Here is a 22,241-nt window from a genome sequence, read left to right on the forward strand (position 1 = left end):
AGCAGGAGTCCTGCGGATTGTTCTGCATGCTGTGGGCACTCTCCAGAGCGCTGGTCGTGAGTTACAGCAGCGCTGACCGCCTCTGCACTAGCTTTTACCCCCTCAGCCCAGGTGGAGGGAAGGTGGAGCAGGGACCGGGGAGGGAGACACCCAGGTCCGAGCCATCCACAAAACAGTGACCCGAGGCAGCTGGGCCCTCTCTGAAGCTCGCACTGGCCCGCCCTGGGTGGGGGGTCCCGGGGGTGCTGGGAGGTCACTGAAAGTCACATTGGAGCTGCCAAGTCCTCATGCCTGTTCTGTCTGTGACTTTAACCACAGAGCCCCCTGGAGATATAAAATCTGACGGAGAACGGGGTAGCAGCTGGTTGGCAGAGCTGGGGACCCCTCAGCCTAGGGCTCGCCTCCAAAGCTCAGCTCCTGTATCCTGGCAGTGCCCCCTTCCAAGGGCCAAGGGCAAGGGAGAAGTGGGGCAGAGCCCCAAAGAACTCGGTCTGCAGGCCAGGCCAACTGCGGAGCTCCCCTGGCCATGGGGCGAGTTGGTCACCTCTCCCCCACCCCCACTAGCTGGATGGACAAGGGAAAGGGCCTTCCTGGGTGCTGAGCCGCACTGTGTGTCAGGAACGGCCCTGCCTCCTTCCTAGTAAGGCCTCTTGACCCAGATGGTCGCTCCTGTTGCAGAAGAGGAAACTGAGGCACAGGGCAGTGAAGTGAAGCTTTCCTTACGATGTCACAGTCAGAACTGGGTGGATCTGAATCCCGGCTGTCGGACTCCAGGATCTAACTCCTCCCTCTTTCCACTTTACTGGCGAGGCCTCAGTTTCCCCGAGATACCTCGTACCGCCCCCCGCCCGACCTCAAGACGAGCGTCCTTTCCAAAAATTCAGAGAATCGTCCAGTCCTGGAGAGGGCGGCTGGGGGGGTGGGGTCACCGCTAGTCCTACGGTTCCCACTTTCCAGAGGAGCGAGCCGAGGCTCAGAGAGGGTGATTCAGTTCCCCCAGAACACCCAGGGGCCGCGCCAGAACTCGAACCCAGGTCTGTCCGGCCAGCCGGCCGCGCTCTTAGCCGCGGTTCCCCGAGGCCGCGCGCCAGGCCAGGCCAGGGGTCCTGGAGGTGGAGGGGGCGGTCAGAGGGCGGGGCTGGCGCCCGGGGGAGGTCGCGGCCCCCTCACCTTCTCGCTGCTGCTGCTGCAGGAGGGGCGGCGGCTGGGGGACGCTGTGCGCGATGGGCGTGATGGCCGCGGTGGGGTACATGGCTGCGGAGACCGGGAGCGAGACACAGGGCGGAGGCGGGTGTGAGGCCGGTGGGCGGCTCGGGGCGGGCGGGGGCGGGGCCACGGCGGTCTTGGGAGGGAGGCGGGGCGTGCCCGCGGCGGGGGGCGGGCCTAGGGGAGGGGCCAAGGCACAGGGAAGAGTGGGGCAGAGCCACGAGGGGGTGGGGTCAATGCCTGGCATCAGGAGGGGGCGTGGCCACAACCAAGGGCGGGCCTGAAGGAGGGGCCAAGGCCACACAAGATCAGAGTGGGTGGGGCCAGAGCTTGAGGGGCAGGGCCATGGCTGAGGGCGGGGCCCTGGCAGAAACGGGGCAGGATATGAGGGGCGGGACCAGACGCTGCAAGGGGCGGGGAGGGGTGGGGCCAAAACCTGGGATTGGGCCAGGGCTAGAAGTAGGAGGCGTGGCTAGGTGCAAGAGGGAAGGCCAAACGAAAGGGCGGCCCTTGAGAGGCGGGGCCAGAAGCGGGTTGTGGCTAAGGGGGAGGGGCTAGACAGGAAGAAAGCCGGGGCCAAGGGGGCGGGGCCACGCCCGAGACTGGGCCTGACTGCCCCCGTACCTGTGTACTGCTGGACTCCGGAGAAGGCGGGATGGAGGGTCTCGGCTACGGTCGGGCTCTGAGCTGTGGGGCAGACGGAGGGGCTGAGTGGGACGGGGGCAGCAGATCTTCCATCCACCCCCGATACTTAGGACCCAGAAGGAGAGCAACAAACATCCGCCCCAGCTTCACCTCTGCATAAACTTTTTACAGGTATGGTCCCCATTTTACGGGCAGGAAAACTGAGGTTCAGAGAGGTGAAGCAACTGGCACAGGGCCACTCAGATAGGAAATGGCAGAAGTCGAACAGGACTCCAGAGAGGTTTAACCATCACCCCCATCTCTCTGTCCCCATCCGGAACCCCTTGCTCTTCCCCTTTATTCTCTGGATTCTCCAGGACTGCAGGCCTCTGCTCCTGATCACCCTCCACCCCCATCCGTTTCCCTCTCTCCCACTCCAAGCCTCACTCATCAGACACCCCATGGATCACCCATGTGGCTGTGACCTCCCAATGGCTCCCAGGGGAGGAGGTAAGGGGAGGGGAGAGGTTGTCCAGACCACTAGAGTTGGTGCATCAGGGGGAAATTTTAGCCAAAAGATTCTGCTCGAATGGAGAGAGGTTACTAGAGGGTGGGTGTGTGTGTGTGGGGGGGTTTACCATAAAGGGGTCACATGAACGAATCACCCCATGGAGAAGGAGCAGTTCTGTGTCTTGATTTTGGTGGTGGTTACACAAATCTACTATACCTGTGATAACATGGCACAGACCCCCCCCCCCCACACACACGAGTGCACACAGAAAGTGGTTCAGTCTGAATAAGGTGTCCAACTCCTGTTGAGTTCATTGTATTGTACCAATGTCAGCTTCCTGGTTTCGACAATGTGCTCGGGTTATGTAAGCTGTTAGCATGGGGGGGGGGGGCTGGGTTGGAGGGACCGGGACCTCTCTGTACTATTTTTGAAACTCCCCGTGAGTTCCAATCATTTCAAAATAAAAATAAATTCTCCTCGATGGTGGAAATGCAGATGACTTCACCTAAGTAAGGTGTCGGAGGAGGCTTGCCTGGGGACTGGTATAGGGTCAGGAAAGGTGGGACCTCTGCTTCACAAAGGTAGGGCCCAGCCTAATTCGGTGCATGGCTAATACTGAATGGATGGATGCATGAATGAATATGGGTACTGATGTCTTCCTAAATAGTGACGATTAATAATTCAGATTGATGGTGCTGTTCTTGGTACAGGCGATGTGTTAAGCATTTGACATGCTAATTTCACTGTCAGTGCAACCTCCTGAGATGACTGATGTCATCTGCCCTATTTCCCAGGTGAAGAAACTGAGGCCCAGAGACTCGCAGAGACCATCCGGGACCCCCGAACTGGAATTTGAACCCAGCAATGTCTGGATATAAAGTTCCCATGTTTTAACCACCCTGCTACAGCCCTTTCTCTGTGCCCACAGCTCACGTCTGTTCCGTTGAGACTCCCTCTGTTTCCCAGGGACCATGGCATAGGAACTCATGCTTGTCCCAGAGACACCCTCCCCGCCCCCTCCCCAGATCCCAGGGGACCACTCCAGTTACCTGGGTAGGGCACAAGGCCATTGGCATACACAGTCTCTAGGGCGGGGTGCCCCCCAGGGAAGGGCACGACACCTGCGAAGCCATTGGTGATGGGAGCCACAAGTCCGGGCACGGCAGTGGTGCCAAGCAGGGGGGGTGAGTGCAGTCCTGCAGAATGGAGGAGCACCATGGGGAGCCTGAGCCTGGCCCTGGCCCTGCCCTGCCCACCCATCCTTAGGCCCCTGGCGGACTCTCACCAGAGGCAGGGGCGATGGGCGTGGCAGGCAGCCCGTTAAGGCTGACGGCGCCAATCTGCTGGATGTGACAGGGTGAGAAGGCCACGCCAGGGCTCAGGTAGCTGCCCGACGTGGACAGGACCGTTGTCTGCTGCTGCATGAGCTGGGGGTGGAAAGGGAGTCAGCGTGCACAATAGGGGTGACACCTACCCTGAGGTCATGACTCATGGGAGGAGGCCTGGTCCTCAAGTAACTTGGGAGGGGAGGGGGTCAGACTGGCTATCTTGGCTCAGGCTGGGGTCAGGGCTCAGTTAGAAATTGGGGCTCAGCATGGGATCAAGGCTCAGTCTAGGATCAGGACTCAGGCTTGAGATGAGGGCTAAGTCAGGAATTTGGACTTGGTTTGGGATCAGGGATCAGCCAACATTGAACTCAGCCAGGGTTGGGTCTCAGTTTGGAGTCTCGATTTAGAGGCTCCTTTTGGGTTTGAGACCCAGCCTAGATTCAGGGGCTAAGCATGGGGTCGTGTCAGTCCAGAGTTAGGGTTCAACTTGGGCCTGGGGCTCAGTTCATGGTTGGGGGCTCAGCTGGGGGTGGGGGTTCAGGAATCAGCCTGGATTTGGGGACTCAACCATGACCAGGATAGGACCGTGAGTCAGAGAGATTGGGCAAGATACAGAAGATGAGCAGAGAGGCAGAACCCCCAACAGAGCATGGATGGAGAGAGAGACTGAGCGGGACCCCCAGAGTGGTGTTGGGAGCCCCGCTGGAGACAGAAGTGCAACTGCTGGGGTCACTCACAGCCTGGGCGTAGGCACTGTAGGGGCTGAAGGGCAGGGTGAGGGATGGTGTCAGGATGCCCAGCTGGCCCACCATCTGCTGCATGCGCCGCAGTGTTCGCTCCTTGTCGGTGTCGGCAAACTTGACCACCAGGCTGGAGGAGGCACCCTACAGTGGCAGCGGCAAGCAAGGAGGGAAAGGAAGGAGGTAGCCAGGACTTCGGGGTTCCTGGAACCGCGCCAGCTCTGGCCCTCGGGGGGGAGCACCGTAGATGTCAGCAGCTGCCGGTCCTGCCCGTGCGCCCGTAGCTGCAGGACACGCACGTCACAGCGAGAACAGCTCACAGATTAGCATCCTGGGTCTCGCACTTGACCGTGCAGCCGCCTGTGGGCACAGGTGGGGCATCCGGGCCCAGGGGGTCGCGTCTGGGGCACAGTAGAGGACCCTGACTATCAGCCACACTCTCAAAAATGGAGAGTCCAACTGGCGGGAAGAAACAACGGGGACCCAAGTGGAGGACCCTATAACTGTCACTCACACCTGAGAACAGCTGAGACTCCAACCATCAGAGAGGGGACATGCCCCCTTTGCTGGAGAGCTCACTCCCTGATGCGCCCCGTCACTGGTCAGCTGTGTGCATGAGAAAGCCTGACCTCATGGTGAGCCGAATCCTGCCACTCCAGGGACTAAAACTGAGGCCCCAGAGCCCAGAGTGCAAGGGACAGGAGGCTCTGAGGCTGCCCTGCTCCTCACACCCCTTTTTGAGAACAGCTGAGAGGAGAGTTGGTTCTCTAAGGCCTGTCTTCCCTGTGGCAGATTCGGACACTTATGTACAGCGATGTGGCTCCTAGCAACTCCTTCTAGAGGGCAGGGCTACTCCCAGGGCCTGGCTGGTCCTCCCCAGCCTCTCACCGCTCCAAGCCTGCCCCCTGCCCATCCCCACTCTGGCCCAGGGGACATTTCCAACTGACCTGGCCCTTCCCTGCCCTGTCAAAACCTTCCATGGCTCCTCATTGCCCTAGGAATCCCATGCTCCTCGGCCATCAGCTGCAGCCCCTCCAGCCACCCCCCCTGCTCCTCTGGGGCTACGCGCCCCCACCCCCATCCTTGTTGTCATGCCCCATGCCCCACGTTCCCCTGCTGGCCTCCACAAAGCCAAACCACCCCTCCGGCCCTGCCCCTCTAGGACACCCGCTTGTACGCTCACACACACATGCACACATACTCTTATACATGTTCACACACATGCACACTTAGGCACACACACGTTCATACACAGTCACACACACACTCACCAGGCATGCTCACACATTTACGCACCTAAAAACATAACCTCACGCACCACACATGCTCATACACACACCCCACATGCTCATACACTCACACACGTACACACAGTGTGCATGCTCACACTCACATCCACATGCAGACTCACTATGCACGCTCACGCACATCTGCACACACACAAACACCACCCACACAAACACACACTCACATTTACACTCGCCATGCATATCACATATAGATGCACACATGCATTCACACAGTACATTGAGGCACACAATCACGCATGTGCACATGCAGTCGCATACACGCACATTCACACACACACTCACCCCTCCACACACACTCACACACTTGCCCTCACATATACCCACAGATGCACAACATCAGCCAGACAGACCCACAGACACACGCGCTCAGCACACACACGTATAAATACACACGCGCACACGCCTACACGCACACCGCACAATCCACTCACACACACCCACTCAGCACACACACCCGTACATATTCTCACACACACACCTCCTGTGCACATTACCGATCACCTACTGACAACCACACCCACACGCACTCACATATTCTCTCTTAAACACACACAGACACAGACACACACATGTCGCCACACACTGGCAGGACATCCGTGCACACTCACACACCCGTGCACGCTCACACACTCATATGCTCCACCCATGCACAATCGCACACTCACATGCGCACACATACCCGCACCTCTCTCTCCACCTGTGCCTTGCTGATGAACAGCCTGAGGCTACGGGACGGAGGGACCAGTAGGGAGAGGTTTCGTCCCTGTCCCCTCCCCCCTTCCGCACGCCCAGCACCATGGCCCGGGATGGGCCCTACTCACCGGCATGGTCTGGCTGCCGTGCAGGGCATGGATGGCCGCCTGGGCCTCGGTGTGGGAGGAGAACTTCACAAAGGCACAGCCTGCCCCGAGAGAAGGAGAATGCGTGAGGGGCGACGGGGTCTTTCTGGGCGGGCAGGTGCCGCAGGAGAGGGGACTGGGAGCCCTGGATGGCTGGTCAGACAGTCAGAACAGAGAGACAGCCAGTAATCTGTTCAGACAGACAGCTGGACAATAAGGGATCAGGCAATAAGACAAGCGCACGGCCGCCGCGGACTATGACGTCAGCCAGGTGGCCACCCCTTCACTCAGAAAGCCACAGCTCCACAGCTGTTTGTGGCTCGCATGGTTCGACAGACACCGAGAGGCGGTGTGCAGTCGGCGGGGCAGGTCCTGCTTGCTGGAACTAGTGAAGGGCACAGGCTTAGAGAACACCACCAGCCGCTGACACCGTGAGATCGAGTTGTAATCAGATATGCAGAGAGAAGGTGACAAACGTTCAGACACAGGCGCTGAGATACGGCCCTGTGGGCACACTCAGGCACAGATACATTCAGACCCAGACAGGCCCATGTGACCAGAATTGGAGAGATGGGGATAAAAAATAAATAAATATATAAATACATACATACATACATACACACCAGACAGGTCAGACCCAGCTGGCTGGTCACACAGGAAGAAATCAGAAATCAGGCAGCCAGGGACCACCAGACACAGGCGAATTCAGACACACAATCATAAGGAGAGACTACTAGACATAGTTCCAGACAGGCAGAGTACTACGGAAGACTGGGGGTAGGGTAGGGCGATGGAATGTTCTGGATTAGAGAGTGGCAATGGTTGCACAATTGTTTGAACATAAAGCACTTCACTGCACACTTTCAAAAGGCGAATTTTAAAGTGTTGATATCAATTAAAATCAATTAAAAAAAAAAAGAGGGGCGCCTGGCTGGCTCAGTCGGTAGAGCATGCGACTCTTGATCTTGGGGTTGTGAGTTTGAGCCCCACATTCGGTGTAGAGATGATAAATAAATAAACTTTAAAAAACATTTAAAAAATGAAAAATAAAAATAATTTAAAGAGAGGGAGAGCCAAGCAAATAGGGACCATGGGATATATTCTGTCCTAGAAGATAAAACGTTTTGAGGGCCAGAGATAGGCAGGGCAAGCGTTGGTGCCTGATAGATGAACCCAAAAAGGTAGAATCAGGTAGACAGACAAAGACCACCAGACGCATGAAGACCCAAACAGAAATAATCATTTAGACACTCAGGCAGAAAGTCAGAGACTAAGAGCCGCAGGTGGAGTGATGCTCATCTGCAGTCACAACCAGTCACGTGCGCAGATAGGGAAACAGGTCGCCGTGGACCATTAAAGTCTCTCCTAGATGTTCAGCCAGGATCAGGCAGTCCACAGGAAACTGTCCCACAGAGTCAGGTGGGCACAGGCGGCGCGCAGGCAGGACCAGGTGGGACCCTACAGTCTCCGCCCACCCAGGCCCCGCCCCCAGGAACAAACCCCAGCCTCCCACGTGACCGGCCCCGCCCCCCAAGAGCCAACCTCCGCCTTCTCAAGTACCCAGCCCCGCCCCCAGGAGCCAAACCCCGCCCACCCACGTACCCTATCCCGCCCCAGAAGCTAGTCCCGCCTTCTCAAGGGCATGGCCCCGCCCCAAGAGCCAACCCCGTCCTCCCACGTGCCAGGCCCCTCCCCCAGGAGCCAGTCTTGCCTTCTCACATGCCTGGCCCCGCCCCCAGAAGCCAAAGCCGTCCTCCCACAGGCCCCGCCCGACCCCGAAGCCAACCTGGCTTTCTCAAGAGCCAAACCCGCCCTTCCACATGCCCCGGCCCGCCCCAGAAGCCAACCCCACCTTCTCAGGAGCCTGGCCCCGCCCCCAGAAGCCAACCCCGCCCTCCCACGTGCCAGGCCCCTCCCCCAGGAGCCAGACTTGCCTTCTCACGTGCCCCGCCCCGTCCCAGAAGCCAACCCCACCTTCTCAAGAGCCCGCCCCGCCCCCAGAAGCCAAACCCTTCTTCCCACGTGCTCCGCCCCGCCCCAGAAGCCAACCCCCACCTTCTCAAGAGCCGGCCCCGCCCCCAGAAGCCAAACCCTTCCTCCCACGTGCCCCGCCCCGCCCCCAGAAGCCAAACCCTTCCTCCCACGTGCCCCGCCCCGCCCCAGAAGCCAATCCCCACCTTCTCAAGTGCCCGGCCCCGCCCCCCCAGTGCCCAGACTAGGCCCATCCCCCCACGCGCCCGGCTCCGCCCCCGGGCCAGTCCCGCCCCCGGCCGGTCACCTTTGCTGCTGCCGTCAGGCCCGCGCAGCACGGTGCATTCGTCGATGACCCCAAAGGGCTGGAACAGCCGCAGCACGTCCTCCTCCGACTGCTGCTTATTCAGCATCCCCACAAACAGCTTCCGGTCTCCTGTGGGCGGAGACACCCCCTCAGCCGAGTCCTGGCCTCCGGGAATTTCTCGGTCCCTCCAACAGAATGGAGGCAGCAGGGCGTGGGGGGAGCACTGCTGGCCCCTGCTCTGCCTGTACGTGTGGGAGGACACAGCCACGCGCTTCCCTGCTCTGGGCCTCTCCATCCTCCCACGTGCCGTGCACGGCTCATCTCCAAGCCTTTGCTCACGCAGTGCCCCTCTCCTGGAATGCCCTCCCTCCAACCCCGCAGGGCCACCGCTTCACTGCTCCCACCCTCCGGCCAAAGATGGTCTCTCTCCTCGCCCTCGGAGAACTCACACGTAGTACTAGCGTAAGAACTGCCTTGCCTGGCCTGGGTCCCTGTCTGTCTGTCTGCCATCTAGATTTCCCAGTCAGGGGTGAGCGCTGATGGCCCCTGCATCCTCAAGAGGGGCCAGGCAGTCAAAGTCTGTTGAATGAGCGAGGGCACGTGTGCACACAGGACCAGGTGCCCAAAGCCTGGAGCCCCCATCTGGTAGGTGGGGGTCTGGCTGGAGGCCTGGCTGGAGGCACAAGAGTCCTGCTCCCTCTGGTAACTGGGCTATTCCCCTGCAATCAGGAACATGGCAGCTTCATCTCCCAGGGATGGTGAGCTGGGTTACTATGGAAACCTGTTCTCTGGCAGCTGTCACTCATGGGGATGGAAGAGAGGGGCATAGAAGCAGAGAGACTGAGAGTCAGGGAAAGAGACATGTGAGAGAGAAAGAGAGACAGGGAGAAACACAGAGACAGAGACAGTCAAAGAGAGAGACAGTAAGAGACAAAGAGAGACACATAAAGAGTAGAGAGAGAATCAGAGACACAGAAGGAGAGAAAAAGATGAGAGAGAAAGGTATGGAGTGAGATGGAGAAAGAGAAGGTGAGACAGAGAGAGAGACAGAGACAGAAGGAGGAGGAGGAGGAGAAGAAGAAGAGGAAGGATTATTAAGAGTGAGAGAGAGAAGAGAAGAGACGGAGACATGCAGGACCCCTCAACCCCCATCCCAATCCCTGACCTACACTAGCAGCCCGTTTTGAGAGTGTGAAAACAGGTCCCAGCCCAGATGGGCTGTACCAGGCTCCTACATATACACAGATGTCCTAACAGCCCTGCCCCACACACCACCCCCAAGGCTGGCTGCTCCCCCTCAGCCCCCAGGCCACCTGAAATGGGGAGGGGGTAGGAAAATCTCCAAGAATGGCTAGCTTGGATGCCACTAGGGACAGCCGAGCATACCCCCATGGTCACATCCCCAACACGGTCCAGACCTATGCAGATGCCAGGCCTCCAGCCCGCATACCCACACGCCCAGCCTGGAACAGTCAAGCACACAGGCTCACACACACACACCCACACACAGGCCAGGCACGCGGACACGCACACAGGCCAGCAGGCAGCCCCACCGCATAAGCCACAGAAACACACATGCACGTGTGCACGTGCTCACACACATCCGTACACAGGTGTGCCAAGGTATGCATGCTCACAAACATGCGCGTGCACACACACACACACACACACTGAAAGCAATCCCCCTGAGGGGTTCCTTCAGGGATCCCAGCCCCTCTGCATCAGAAGACCCCCAATATTGCACCCTACAGGGAGTGGGGCATTTTAAGCTCTAGGGGCAAGCAGCTGGACCTAGCCAAATCCCCCCCACAACTCCTCCACTCCTGGGCCTGTGGCACTGTGGTGTGGAAGAAGGGACACAGCCCCCCCAGCTCTCCTGCCCCTACCCTAGCCAGGGGACTCTGCCTCTCCCACCACCATGAGGTGTGTGAGCAGAGAGGTGACTGCTACAGCCTTCTGATCGGGGACTCCCCTCCGTCCCCCATTCTTCTGCCACCCCCCAGCCTGGTGGCCACGGAGAGATGACAACTACCTCCGCGGCTTTCGCTGTCCGCCGGCTTCACCTGGATTGGCCGCGCCATCTGTAGAGAGAGAGAGAGGGGAGGAGGAGGTCAAGGCTGACAGTGGGGGCATCAGGGGTGGGGGCTTCGCCTGAGCTCTGCCAGGCACCCTGACCACCTCCCCAAGGCTCAGCATCCCACCAACTTCCAGCAGCAAATCAGTCAAACAAGTGACACATGGTTCCACTGATGGGGCTTCACTCATTGCAGTCTGGAAAACTCTTACTTTACCTTCAAAACCCAGTCACAATATTTCTTGCTGTAGGAAGCCTCCTTGCTTTCTCAAGTGTAGTAGGTTCTTTGCAAAGATGCCCAATCCCTCTAGTCCCTGTGTGTGATGTGACTGCAGTTTCTCTCATCAAAAACTGGAGCCTATTTCCCCACACTTCTGCATCTGGACTTGGCCTCCTGACTTGCTCTGACCAGTGGAATGTAGTGGAAGGGAAGTGGTGGGAGTTCCAAGCTCTGGCCTCAAGAGACTTTGCAGCTTGCTCTTTTGGAACCCTGACATTGCCAGGTGACACGCCCAGGCAGGACAGGAGGACAGACCTCATGCCTTGAGAGGCCCCCCTGACAAATAGCATGTGGCAATGAGGTTGGCCTGTCCCAGCTCATCCCAGCAAGCCCTGCCTGCCACTGCATGAATGACCCCAGGAGAGACCAGCAGAAGAACCACCCAGCTGAGCCCAGTCTGAGCTTACTAACCCACAGAATCAACAAATAAAATGGTTGGGTTGGTTTGTTCCTTAGTAGTAGCTGACTAATACCAAGGCAGCTACTTTTAGTCAGCTCTCTGAGCCTTGGGTGGGAGGACTGTCATACCTGCGTGGACCAGCTTTCAATCTGGGCTCCTTGCTCTGGACACTTCTGTCCTCCACCCCCAGCACTGAAAATGATGTTTAATGGAAGAAATCCTCCTCTAATCCCCACCCCCAAACTGACCCAGCCATGGATGTGAGCTAATGTGGATATTTGAGAATAAACTCAAGGGATGTGGGAAGGGGGTGGCATTTGTTTCTCCACTGGTCTGAGAATAGAATCCTCCTCCAAGCCTTGTGTCTCCTGGTGAACTCCTATTCATCCTTCAAAACCCAGCTCAAAAGCCCCCATGCGGGCAATCCTTCCACCCCTCTGGGTTCCTTTCTCCCTCTGCCTCAGGGCAGGAAGTGTCTATGTCTTGCTTTCTCAGAGCAGGCATCTCTCCCCACACCAGACAGGGAGAATCCGAGAAGCTTGCCGAACTGAATTGACCAGAAAGAAGTGGCTGACGCACACCAGCATGGAAGGTACATGGTGGCTCTGCGCCTGGCCTGGGGTTGGAACGATTGCCAGTCCTAGACCCCCTCCCAGGTCAGACCATCCCCATGGCCATTCAGAGAAGGTGCTTGATGGATGTCAGCTTTCTATTCGCTGTGCAGGTGCCCAGCAAGCTCCAGAGGCAGGCACAATTGTCACCGGGCCTTACAGATGTCAACGTCAAGGCCCAGACTATTTGTCCAAGGTCATGGTGGGCCAGTTGAGGCACTAAGCAGCCTTCCTAGACGTCAAATTTAAGGATCTTTCTACCTACTCCTATGAGTAGAGACCCTTCTCCAACTATGAACCCCCAAATCTCCTTCCCCTTGTCTTGGACCCTATCTCAGCCCTGAGCCTCCCCACCCCATCGGAGGCCCCTCCCTCACACTGCACCCTCTTTCCCTGAGCTCCCTCCCCCTCTCCAGCTTCCCTACTCTCTCTGAGCCCCTCCCATTCTGAGTGTTTGTTCCCTGGCTCATTTGGGCTGCCTCAATTTGAACTCAGCCTTGGGAGCCCCAGAAGCAGAGAGGCCTCCCAGTGTCCCCAATACCTGCCACCCAGCCACATCTTCAGAGGGACCCTGACCACCTGGGAAAGGCCAAACCATGCCTCCCTTCCCCCACCACGTACACACACACACACACACACACACACACACACACACACACACACGAGCCCTCTCCACCTGGGTACCACACCCAGCTAGCTGGAGGCAGGAGGGGAGATTATTTCAACCAGATGGGACCAGTTTCTGGGCTGGGGACAGACAGGTTGTGAAGGGAGGTGGGGGGAGTAGGGGCACCTGAGCTCCAGCCTCCTGTTCGCCCCCACCCCTCCCACCCCGCCTCCGCTGGCCCTCACCTCCTCCCTCCTCCCAGCACCTTGGGCAGATGAGGATGGGGTTGCCATGGCAACGCTGATTCACCACACGGAAGCTGGCAATTGTTGTTGCCATGGAAACCGCCTCTTAGGGGCGAGCCCAGCTCCTGCCTTGCACAAAAGAGATATTTAAATATAATCTTCTGGAGATGGATGAGCTGAGGGAGGGAGCGAGGGAGGGGGCCCACGGGGAGGGAACCTGTCCCCATCACCGCACCCTCCACCCCCGCCCCATTCTCGCGGCCTGGGTACCTGCGCCCCATCTCCCCCGCCCGCTGCGGAGCCTGGGACCTTTCCGCCTCCTCCTGGGAGGCCCCTTCCCCCTCCTGGGTCATCTCGGGCTCGGGGCAAGGGTCCCGGTGTGGTCCCGAGAAGCCAGGCGGGCAGTCCCCTCCTCCTCAGCTCCCCCCGCTCCCCCCCCCCCCCCCGCTCAAAAGCCGAGGCTCCGAGGCCTGGCCATCCGCACCCCGCAGCCCGCCTTACCCACCGGCCTGGAGACGCGCGCCAGGCTGGCCTCCACGTGCCGCCGCCTGCCCGGCCGGCCCTGGGCGCACAGGCGCGCACACGCCGCACGCACGCACCAGCCCCGCGCCTCGCTCCCCGCGCCCGACGCCCAGGCGGGCGCTGACGATCCGCCCGCCAGAGGCCGGGCCCTGCAGGCGTTGCCCGCCCGAGCCGGGAGGAGGCGCGCGGCGCGGGGTGGGGTGGGGGGGGAGCTGGGTCTCCCCACACCCACCCCTCCTGTCGCCCCTGCCCGCCCATCTGGCTCGGCCCACCTCCTTCCGGCTCCCTCTCTCCATCTGTCCCACCGAGGTCTCTGCCTAGTGCCCTCCCTCCCTCCTCCACCTTCTCTGGCTCCCCATGGCTGCATCCGTTCCCTGCTCCCTCCCTTCCTCCTTTCATTTATTCAATAACATTCCCGGTGTGCCCCATGCTGGGTGATTTTGCAACACCAGGGAGGACCCACTAATCTGGCGTGAGGGGAGACAGAGGTAGATACAGACACTCCCAGACCTATGCAGTCAGGATTGAGGCAGAGGTAGGGACCACCCCCTGGGAGACCCTAGAGCATAGAGGAGTGAGGAGCCAGAGGTTATCCTGGGGCTTCACTGAAGATGGAAAATCTGCGGTGGGTTTTGAAGTATGAGTAAGAGTTTGGGGTGGGGAGACAGTTTCTCATGTTGGAGGAATACCTACATCCATTGACTCATTTAATCTCTAAACAAGTTTATGAGATGAAAACATTCTCATTCTACAGATGGGCAAATCAGAAAGGGAGAGGGGAAAGTCAGAAGCAGAGGCCCAATCTCCTGCGGGGCGGGCAGGTTTCCTCAGGGTCTTCTTGGGATCCAGCCAACCCTCTAGCCAAGGGGCCGGGGCTCTGGGGAGTGTCTGTGTCTTTGGAGTGGGCACACATTAGATAGCTGAGACCCAGTCCTTGCTCTGCCCCCCAGCTTTTGCTGGGTGACGTCAACCAAGCCACACATCATTGAGAAACCAGGGTCCCTCGTGTCTGACCTGTGTATATTACAGACGGGGAAACCGAGGCCGCTGGGGAGGGACTGCAGGAGGTGTCTCCAGCGGTCAGGCTGGGGCCCCAAAGATGGTCCTTTAGAAGATGCATAGTTGTGGCTTTAGAAGATGTGGGGGCCCAGGAGAGGCCCCCACTAGGTCGTGCCCGGGTGGTATGGAGGAGAAGAAAGCAAGGTGGTCCCCAGGTCACTATTCCAGCCTCCCCTCTGCCGCTGGAGCCCCAGCAAAGCCTCTGCCAAACAAACACCTGGGCCCCACCGCTCTCCTACTCTAGGTGCTGCCTTGGCTCCTTCTGCCCAGGGGGCGGCATCCTGGCCTTCCTCCCCACTCCCCCTCCCAGGCCCTCAGGACACCACTGCTGAACTCACCCCTCCACACCCCATCCTCACTGTGAAGAGACCCCTCACATGCCACCTCCCCCTGAAGACTTCCCCGCCAAGTCCATCTGCTTCAGGCGCTACGTCCCCCACCAGACACACCGTCCCTCTTGGGTGGGCTGCCAGGGGCAGGGGGCCGAGGGGCCCTGGGCACCCCTCCCCACCTGAGGCCCAGCACAGGGTCCACAAATGACAACTGAAATGAAATGAGACAAGAGCTATGGTTTCCAGACCCCACGGAAAGGGAACCCCAGTCCCCGTCCCCATGGGCAAAGAGCAAAGTGCTGGGAAATAACTCAAGAGCACGAGTCCAGCTGTGTCTACACCTTCCCCACTTCATGGAGGAGAAACCAGGCTTGGACAGACGACACGACTGGCCCAGAGTCCTGCAGGCTCGACTTGTCTGGGACAGTTCATTCATTCATTCATTCATTCTTTCGTTTGTTCATTCAGCATGGATTTACCAAGCTCCCGTTGTGAGCTCAGCAATGGGCCTGTGTCACCCCACAGGATCCTCAAAGCCCTTCTGCAATCCCATTCCACAAATGAAGAAACTGAGGCCCAGGAGGGTCACACCACTGGACATTTGGCACCTGGGGTCCCTCGCTCAGTCTCAGGTTGGGCTTGGCTCTGAGCCAGGTCATGGGATGTGGGAGGGGGTCTTGAAAGGGGGCCCCTTCAGCCAACCCCTGTGTGCATAGAAAGGGTTTTCAGGGGGCTCTGTGAGGGGACCCCCAGCCAGCCAGACAAACCTATCCCTTTCTGGGGTGCAGGGCAGACGTCAGATCTGGGATGTCCTTCGCCCCTCAAGACCTTCACGAAAAAAGAGACAATACCGCCTCAAATGGCACAGCCTCTCAGAGACAGGCGCGGGAACTGCCGCCCCCTGCCCCCCGCTGTCCCCACGGGTCTGTTCCATCTCCAGGAACCTCATCCTGGGGTTTGACAGCCCCACAAAAAGCCTCTGCTGCAATCTGAGGCTTCTGCCCAGCGTGGATTCCAGGGTCCTGCAGTCCATTCTGGGTTCTATTCTGGGATTCTGTTATTCAATTTAGGATCCTATTCCAGAATGCTGAGATTTGATTAAACCACATCCCCCACGGACGCCGCTGTCACACTCGAGATGGGGGCTGGAACTCGCTTCAGAAGGAGTATTTGTGAAGGGGGGGGCCTGCCTGTTCCCTGGAGTGGGGGGAGAAGCATGGAGCCAGCAAATGACCCAGCTCACTCTCCCCTCCCAGTTTAGGAAGAGATAAAAAGACAGAAGGGTCCACTCCACACTGTCTCCCCCAACACACACACACACACGCACGCATGCATGCATGCACGCACGTGGGTTTTTGAGGGGAGGCAGGGGACAGGAGAGACGGTGGCTGTCTTGGTCTCTGGCGTGACCCAGCTGTGGCCCCCTAAGTCCCGGGCTGCGTGTGTGGGCGTGTGCGGGCACGTGAGCCGGCCGGGTGGGCTCTCCCAGCACGGGGGGCACCTCGTGCAGCAGCAGCTCCATCTTCTGGCGGAGACGGAGGGGGGGGCTCAGACTTCCGTGCTCAGATGCGGCTGGCAGGCAAGGGGCGCCTTCCCCCCAGCAGCCCCCGTCACTCTTCCTGCAAGCTGCGAACGAGGCTCCGGCTCTGGTGCTGAGAGTGCTGATACCGTTTCTGTGGGTGCCCTGGGGGGGGGGAGGAGGCTCACCCGCAAGTCAGACCCCTTCGCTAGGCAGGGGGGTATCAGCTACAGAAGCTGGAGGCACACACACTCGGGGGTCGGGACTCCTGAGAACGCGCCCGGAGGAGATGCGGCACGTGCCCCTCAGAGACAAGGGTCTCTGTCGGTCACGGCAAAAGCCGGAAACAACCCAGATGTCCACCACCAGGAGGATGGGAAAATCAATTGTGTATGCGCGCTGTGGAATACGACCCGGCAATGAGAAAGCACCAGTCACGATGTGTGTGGCACCGACAGGTGATACCCAATCTCTTCAGCATCGTACTAAGTGGAGAAAAAAAATGCAGACGGTAAAGACCACACGTACTATGGTTCTGTTCATATTAGGTAAAAAGCGAAACGGGGAAAAGCGACCCAATGTTTTAGAGATCTATTCATAAGCGCTAAGAACATGAAGAAAGACAGGGGTTGGTTACCATAAAAGTCAGGACAGTGACAGCCCAGGCTTGGGGACATCATAGGGATGGTTTCTGGGTATTGCTGGAGACTCCTCCTCCTTCCCCTCCAGCCATGAGCTGGTATCAAACCGAGACCCACAATCTAGACATATGATGACACTGCATCCTGTTCCTGAGTCTAGAACATTCTAGGTCTGCACTAACATGGTAGCTGATCCTTGGTCTAGGACATTCTACATCTGTGCTATCCCAAACAGTGGCTGACTCCTAGTCCAGAACATTCTAGGTCTGAACTCGCCAATACAGTAGGTGACTCCCAGTCTAGAACATTCTATATCTGCTGTCTAACACAGTAGCTGACCCCTGATCTAGAACATTCTAGATTTGAGGTGTCCAATGTGGTAGCCACTAGCCACATGTGGTGGTTTAAGTTTAAATTTAAATGTATTAAAATCAAATAACATAAGATATTGTTCCTGAGGGGTGCCTGGGTGGCTCAGTCGATTTAGTGTCTGCCCTCAGCTCAGGTCATGATCCTGGGGTCCTGGGATCGAGCTCCATGTCTGGCTCCTTGCTTAGCAGGGAGTCTGCTTTTCCCTCTGCCCCTACCCCCCTCCCGCTCATGCTCTCTCTCTCTCTCTCTCAAATAAATAAATAAAATCTTTTTTTTTAAAAGAAATTGTTCCCAAGTCACACTTGCTACATTTCAAAGACAATAGCCACACAAAGCCAGTGGCCACCGAATTGGACAGGAGAGACAGAACATTTCCATCACGGTGGAAGATTCTATCGGACAGCAATGGTCTAGAATTGGGATCTGCCAGCTCCTTTCTGGGCCTCTGTCTGTTTTTGTAAAGTTTTATTGACACGCAGCCACACCCATCCATTTATGTATTGTCTGTGGTTTCTTTTATGTGATGTGACAGAGGCCCTATGGCCCATGAGGCCAAAAATATTTACTCTCTGATCCTTTACAGAAGAAGTTTGCTGAATCTTGACCTAGAACATTTTCGAAGGCTACTGTCCAATATGGTACACAAACATGGCTTGTGTGACCAAGGAACAGAATTTTAAATTTTGTTTAATTATAATTATTGTAAATATAAACTTAAATCTAAAAACTGATTCCTGACTCCATTCTTGGAAAATCTTTTAAGTATGTTTAGAGCAAGCGGGGTATGTGAACCTTCTTTTCCAACTGTCAGTTTTATAGAATGCAAATAGCAAAGGCAGATCGAGCATTTCTGATAACAACTGATTGTCCAACTTCAGACGGACCGAGAGGCAGGACACACACTGGGTGTTGGACGCCTACGAGGGAAAAAGGAACGTGAGCTCTTATTAACTATGCTGACTGCCTGCTGAAATGATAATATTTTGGAGAGGTATTGGGTTAAAATGAAATCTAGTATGAAAATTGATTTCACCTGTTTCTTTTTAATTTTTAAAAGTTGCTCCTAGAAAAATGTGAATGCAATTTGTGGACTGCATTATATTTCTATTAGCACTGTCCTAGAACATTCACCAGCTCCTTATTCTCCTGATCACTGGATGACAGTTGTCTCTCCCAGTCATGACAATCACAAATGTCCCCAGACATCGCCCAGGGACCCGTGGGGGCAGAATCGCCCCCGGGGTTGAGACCCTCTTCTGACCTGATGTAACTCCTCCATGAGACAGTGGAGGCTCTCGTGTGTTCCCACACTCAAAAATGCGCCTGGCACGTTCCTGCCTCCCAGTCTCGGCACACTCGGTCCCCACGCCACCCCCACCTCCATCTGCCACAGTCTTCCCCATCTCTCAAGACGCAGCTCAAACGCTCCCTCCTCCAAGAAGGCACCTTGTTTGCCTGCCACCAAGTCATCGGCGGTGGGGCAGGCCCCCTGCTTCCCCTCTGACCCCCCACCCCCGAGATGCCGCCCCCGGCCGCCTTATATCCGCTCTTCATTTAGTGCTCGCCCTATTACAGTGGGTTGAATAGGGACTCCCCTAAAACACATCCAAGTCCTAAGCCCCCAAAACCTGTGAATGGGACCTTATCTGCAACAGGTGTCCTTCCAGATGTCAGTAAGTCATGGATCTCAAGATGGGGTCATCCTGGATTTCGGGTGAGCCCTAAGCCCAATGACAGGTGTTCTTATAGGAGAAAGGCAGAGGGAGAGGGGAGACGTGTAGGCACGGAGGATGGCCATGTGGTGACAGAGGCAGGGATCCGGCTGATGCGTCAATGAGCCAGAGAACATCAAGGATTATGGGCGTCACCTGAAGCTGGAGAGACATGGAGCAGGTTCCCCCCAGAACCTCTGGAGGGAGCGCGGCCCTGCTGACGCCTTGATTTCAGACTTTGGCCCCCAGAACTGAGAGAGGGCAAGTCTCTGTCGCTTTAAGCCCCCTAGTGCGTGGTGCTTGGTGTCAGTGACCCCAGATCACTCACTGGCCCCCCCATTCACCCCTGCCCGGAAAGCCTTGCTCCTAAAGCATCTTAAACCCCTGACTTCTACCCCTGCCATCCCTGCCCGAGTCGCTTCCTGACCAACTACAGCTCCCTGCTGCCCCTCTGGCCCCCCTCCCTGCTCGGAGAGGCATCCCCGAGCACCCTGTCTGAACAGAACCTGCATCTGGAATCTGAAAATCACTCTGAAAGACCCCCCTGCTTCTCAGCTCCATGTTGTGCTCACCACCAGAAGCCCTCCCATTGGGTCCCGCTCGGGTCACAGGTCAGGTGCTCAGTATGCATCTGCTGAATGAACCAATGTGTGCTGAGCACGCAGCCCAGGGTCTGCCCTGGAGGGGCCCCTAATCCCGGCTGCTGATGGAGCCCAGAGCCCAGCTTTGGCCCCCAACACAGAAGGAGCTGGGCCTCAGGTGGGGGAAAGGGAGGCTGGCTTTGACTCCATCAGGAAAATGGGAGCAGAAGAAAGCTAAGAAGAACTTAGCTGGGGGCACCAGTAGAAATGTTAGCAGATCTCCAAGAGGGTACGGATTTCTCTAGACAGAAGGGTCAGAGCTTCCAGCCCGAATCTGATCACACACACACACACACACACACACACAAACACACACACGTCCACTGGACATGGAGGTACTGGGTGCCCGCGAAGTGTCTGCGGTCAAATCCCCGTTCTGCTGTTTGCTGGCCGCCCGACCTTGGACACATCCACTAGAACACTGCTTTGTTCCTCTCGGTGCCCAATGCCCCCAGGCTCCTGGCGCCCGGAGGTGTCGCTCTGAGGCCCAGGGGCACTGAGCTCCCTCCTTGCATCCTGGGGGGAGCCGGCCGCCGTGCCGCGAGGCTGCTCAAGATGTCCCCCCTGGAGAGGAAGTGAGACCTCCCGTCCGTGGCCGCTCCAGGGGCCAGCACGGTGGCCAGTCCCACAGCCACACTCAAACGCCGGCTGACCACTCGACTGCGACGTCAGGGCTCCTCTGAGCCAGGACCATGCGGCAAACTCATTCCTTAATTCCTGACCCGGGGCCCCTGAGATAACTCATGCTGGTGGCTTGAAGCCACCAGGTTGTGGTATAATTGTTAGGCAGCAGGAGATAACTAATATGGTCCACAGAACCCCACTGTTCCCCCCACCCCCCGGGTGCTAACGTGTACGGATGGACCTGCCCTCCAGGTCCGGCTCAATCTGGGGAGGTGCCAGCAGAACATCCGAGGGAGGGAGAACTGTGAATTCTCTTCCCAGATGTCACCTCCTCAGTGAAGCCTTCCATGACCACCTTCTCTACGGTTTCCTCCCCTCACTCCCCACTGTTATACTCTTCCGGTGCTGAAGATCAGAGAGGTTAAGTCACTGGCTCACAGACACAGCAAGGACTGCTTGGAACTAAGCAAGGAGCGCCGCCACAGCACTCTACCACTCTTGTCTCCACTTCACCCCCCCCCAAAGAGGGACACCTTATTCTTCACTATGAGGTTGAGGCCAACCCCAGGACCATTTTTGGTGCTGTTCAGAGTCAAGTCAACCCCTGCCATGATCTCATGTTCCCAGCAGGTGCACCCCGATTATCCAGCCAGCCATGCTGCACCCATATTCTCAGCATTTGTGGCCACAGATGCCACCCAAGTCGCCCCCAAATGCCTTTGAGGCTGAAGAGTCCCTGAGAAATGTAGAGGGAAGCGTGGACACCCCCAGAGGTCATGGGGTGCCATCGATCTCACTGTGGTTCTTTCAATTTCCACCCAGAGGCACTGCCCGGGGACCAGGCTCAGTTAGCTCAGGGGGACCACCTTCCCTTCACCGGGGACAGGGACCTCCTGCCCACCCCAAGAAGGCAGGGCTGACAAGGGAGAGCCAGCAGGGACAGAGGCTGGGCCAGCCCTGTATGACTTGCCCGGTCCCCTCCCTGCCCTCCCCTCCTCCCTCTCTCCCTCTTACTCACTCTGTTCCAGCCACACAAGCCTCCTTGTTTTTCCTCCAACACACTAGGCACAGTCCTGCCCCAGGATCTTTGCACGGGCTATTCCATTTGCCTGCTAATGCTTCCTCATCCTTCAGGTCTCAGCACAACGACACTAACATGCTGGGCCAGGTGCCCTTGTGCAGTATGCGACCTACACAACCACACGGAACCACTCAGGTGGGAAGTATGGAGCATGACATGTGGTAGGCACTCAATAAATGCTCTCTTTGGTGATCATTTCTGTCTGTCGGCACCTTATACCTCTTTCTGAGTCCAGAGGCATGTGGGCTTCACAGCTGATCCTTGGAAGGGCCTTAGGCTTCCCCAGGCTGAGAGCAGCCCCCCTCCCCAGACAGCACCTCGGACTCACCCCGGGCAAGGTCTTCTGTTCGTGCAGGGCAGTCTGAGCTTTGATGGCGGAGTCCCTGGCACAATAGGTGAGAAAGGCACAGCCTGGAAAGGAAAGAATTGGGGGTGTTAAGAGAAAGGAATGCGGAGACCCGTGTTCACGGTCACATTGATCCCAACAGCCAGAAGGTGGAAGCAACCCAAATGTCCATCAGTGGATGAAGGATAAACACAACTTGTCCTTCCATCCACATGCTGGAATATGATCTAGCCTTAGAAAGGAAGGGACCCTGACACCAGCCACAACGTGGAGGGACCCTGAGGACACTGGGCTCAGTGAGAGGAGCCAGACCCAGAAGGACACATCCCGCAGGACCCC

General features: G+C 57.5%; 1 protein-coding gene across 12 annotated transcripts in view; it reads right to left on the reverse strand.

Moving 5' to 3' along the window:
- The window catches only part of CELF5 (CUGBP Elav-like family member 5), a 51,175-nt gene that overhangs the window by 7,223 nt on the left and 21,711 nt on the right, over positions 1–22,241 (reverse strand). For 5 of the 12 annotated variants that reach the window (XM_036116109.2, XM_036116115.2, XM_078057575.1 and 2 more), the window contains exons 2-10: positions 21,885–21,967; positions 10,866–10,917; positions 8,837–8,965; positions 6,541–6,620; positions 4,407–4,553; positions 3,627–3,768; positions 3,391–3,537; positions 1,831–1,893; positions 1,171–1,254 (exon numbers count right to left, since the gene is read on the reverse strand). In XM_036116109.2, the coding sequence (XP_035972002.1) occupies positions 1,171–1,254; positions 1,831–1,893; positions 3,391–3,537; positions 3,627–3,768; positions 4,407–4,553; positions 6,541–6,620; positions 8,837–8,965; positions 10,866–10,917; positions 21,885–21,967 (927 nt within the window). Of the gene's footprint in view, positions 1–1,170; positions 1,255–1,830; positions 1,894–3,390; positions 3,538–3,626; positions 3,769–4,406; positions 4,554–6,540; positions 6,621–8,836; positions 8,966–10,865; positions 10,918–13,053; positions 13,179–13,558; positions 13,655–21,884; positions 21,968–22,241 lie in introns of those variants that run through there. The other 7 variants (XM_036116110.2, XM_078057593.1, XM_036116112.2 and 4 more) reach the window with 5 other exon arrangements.

Source organism: Halichoerus grypus, chromosome 1, assembly GCF_964656455.1.
Source record: "Halichoerus grypus chromosome 1, mHalGry1.hap1.1, whole genome shotgun sequence".
In the NCBI taxonomy this organism is placed as follows: Eukaryota; Metazoa; Chordata; class Mammalia; order Carnivora; family Phocidae; genus Halichoerus; species Halichoerus grypus.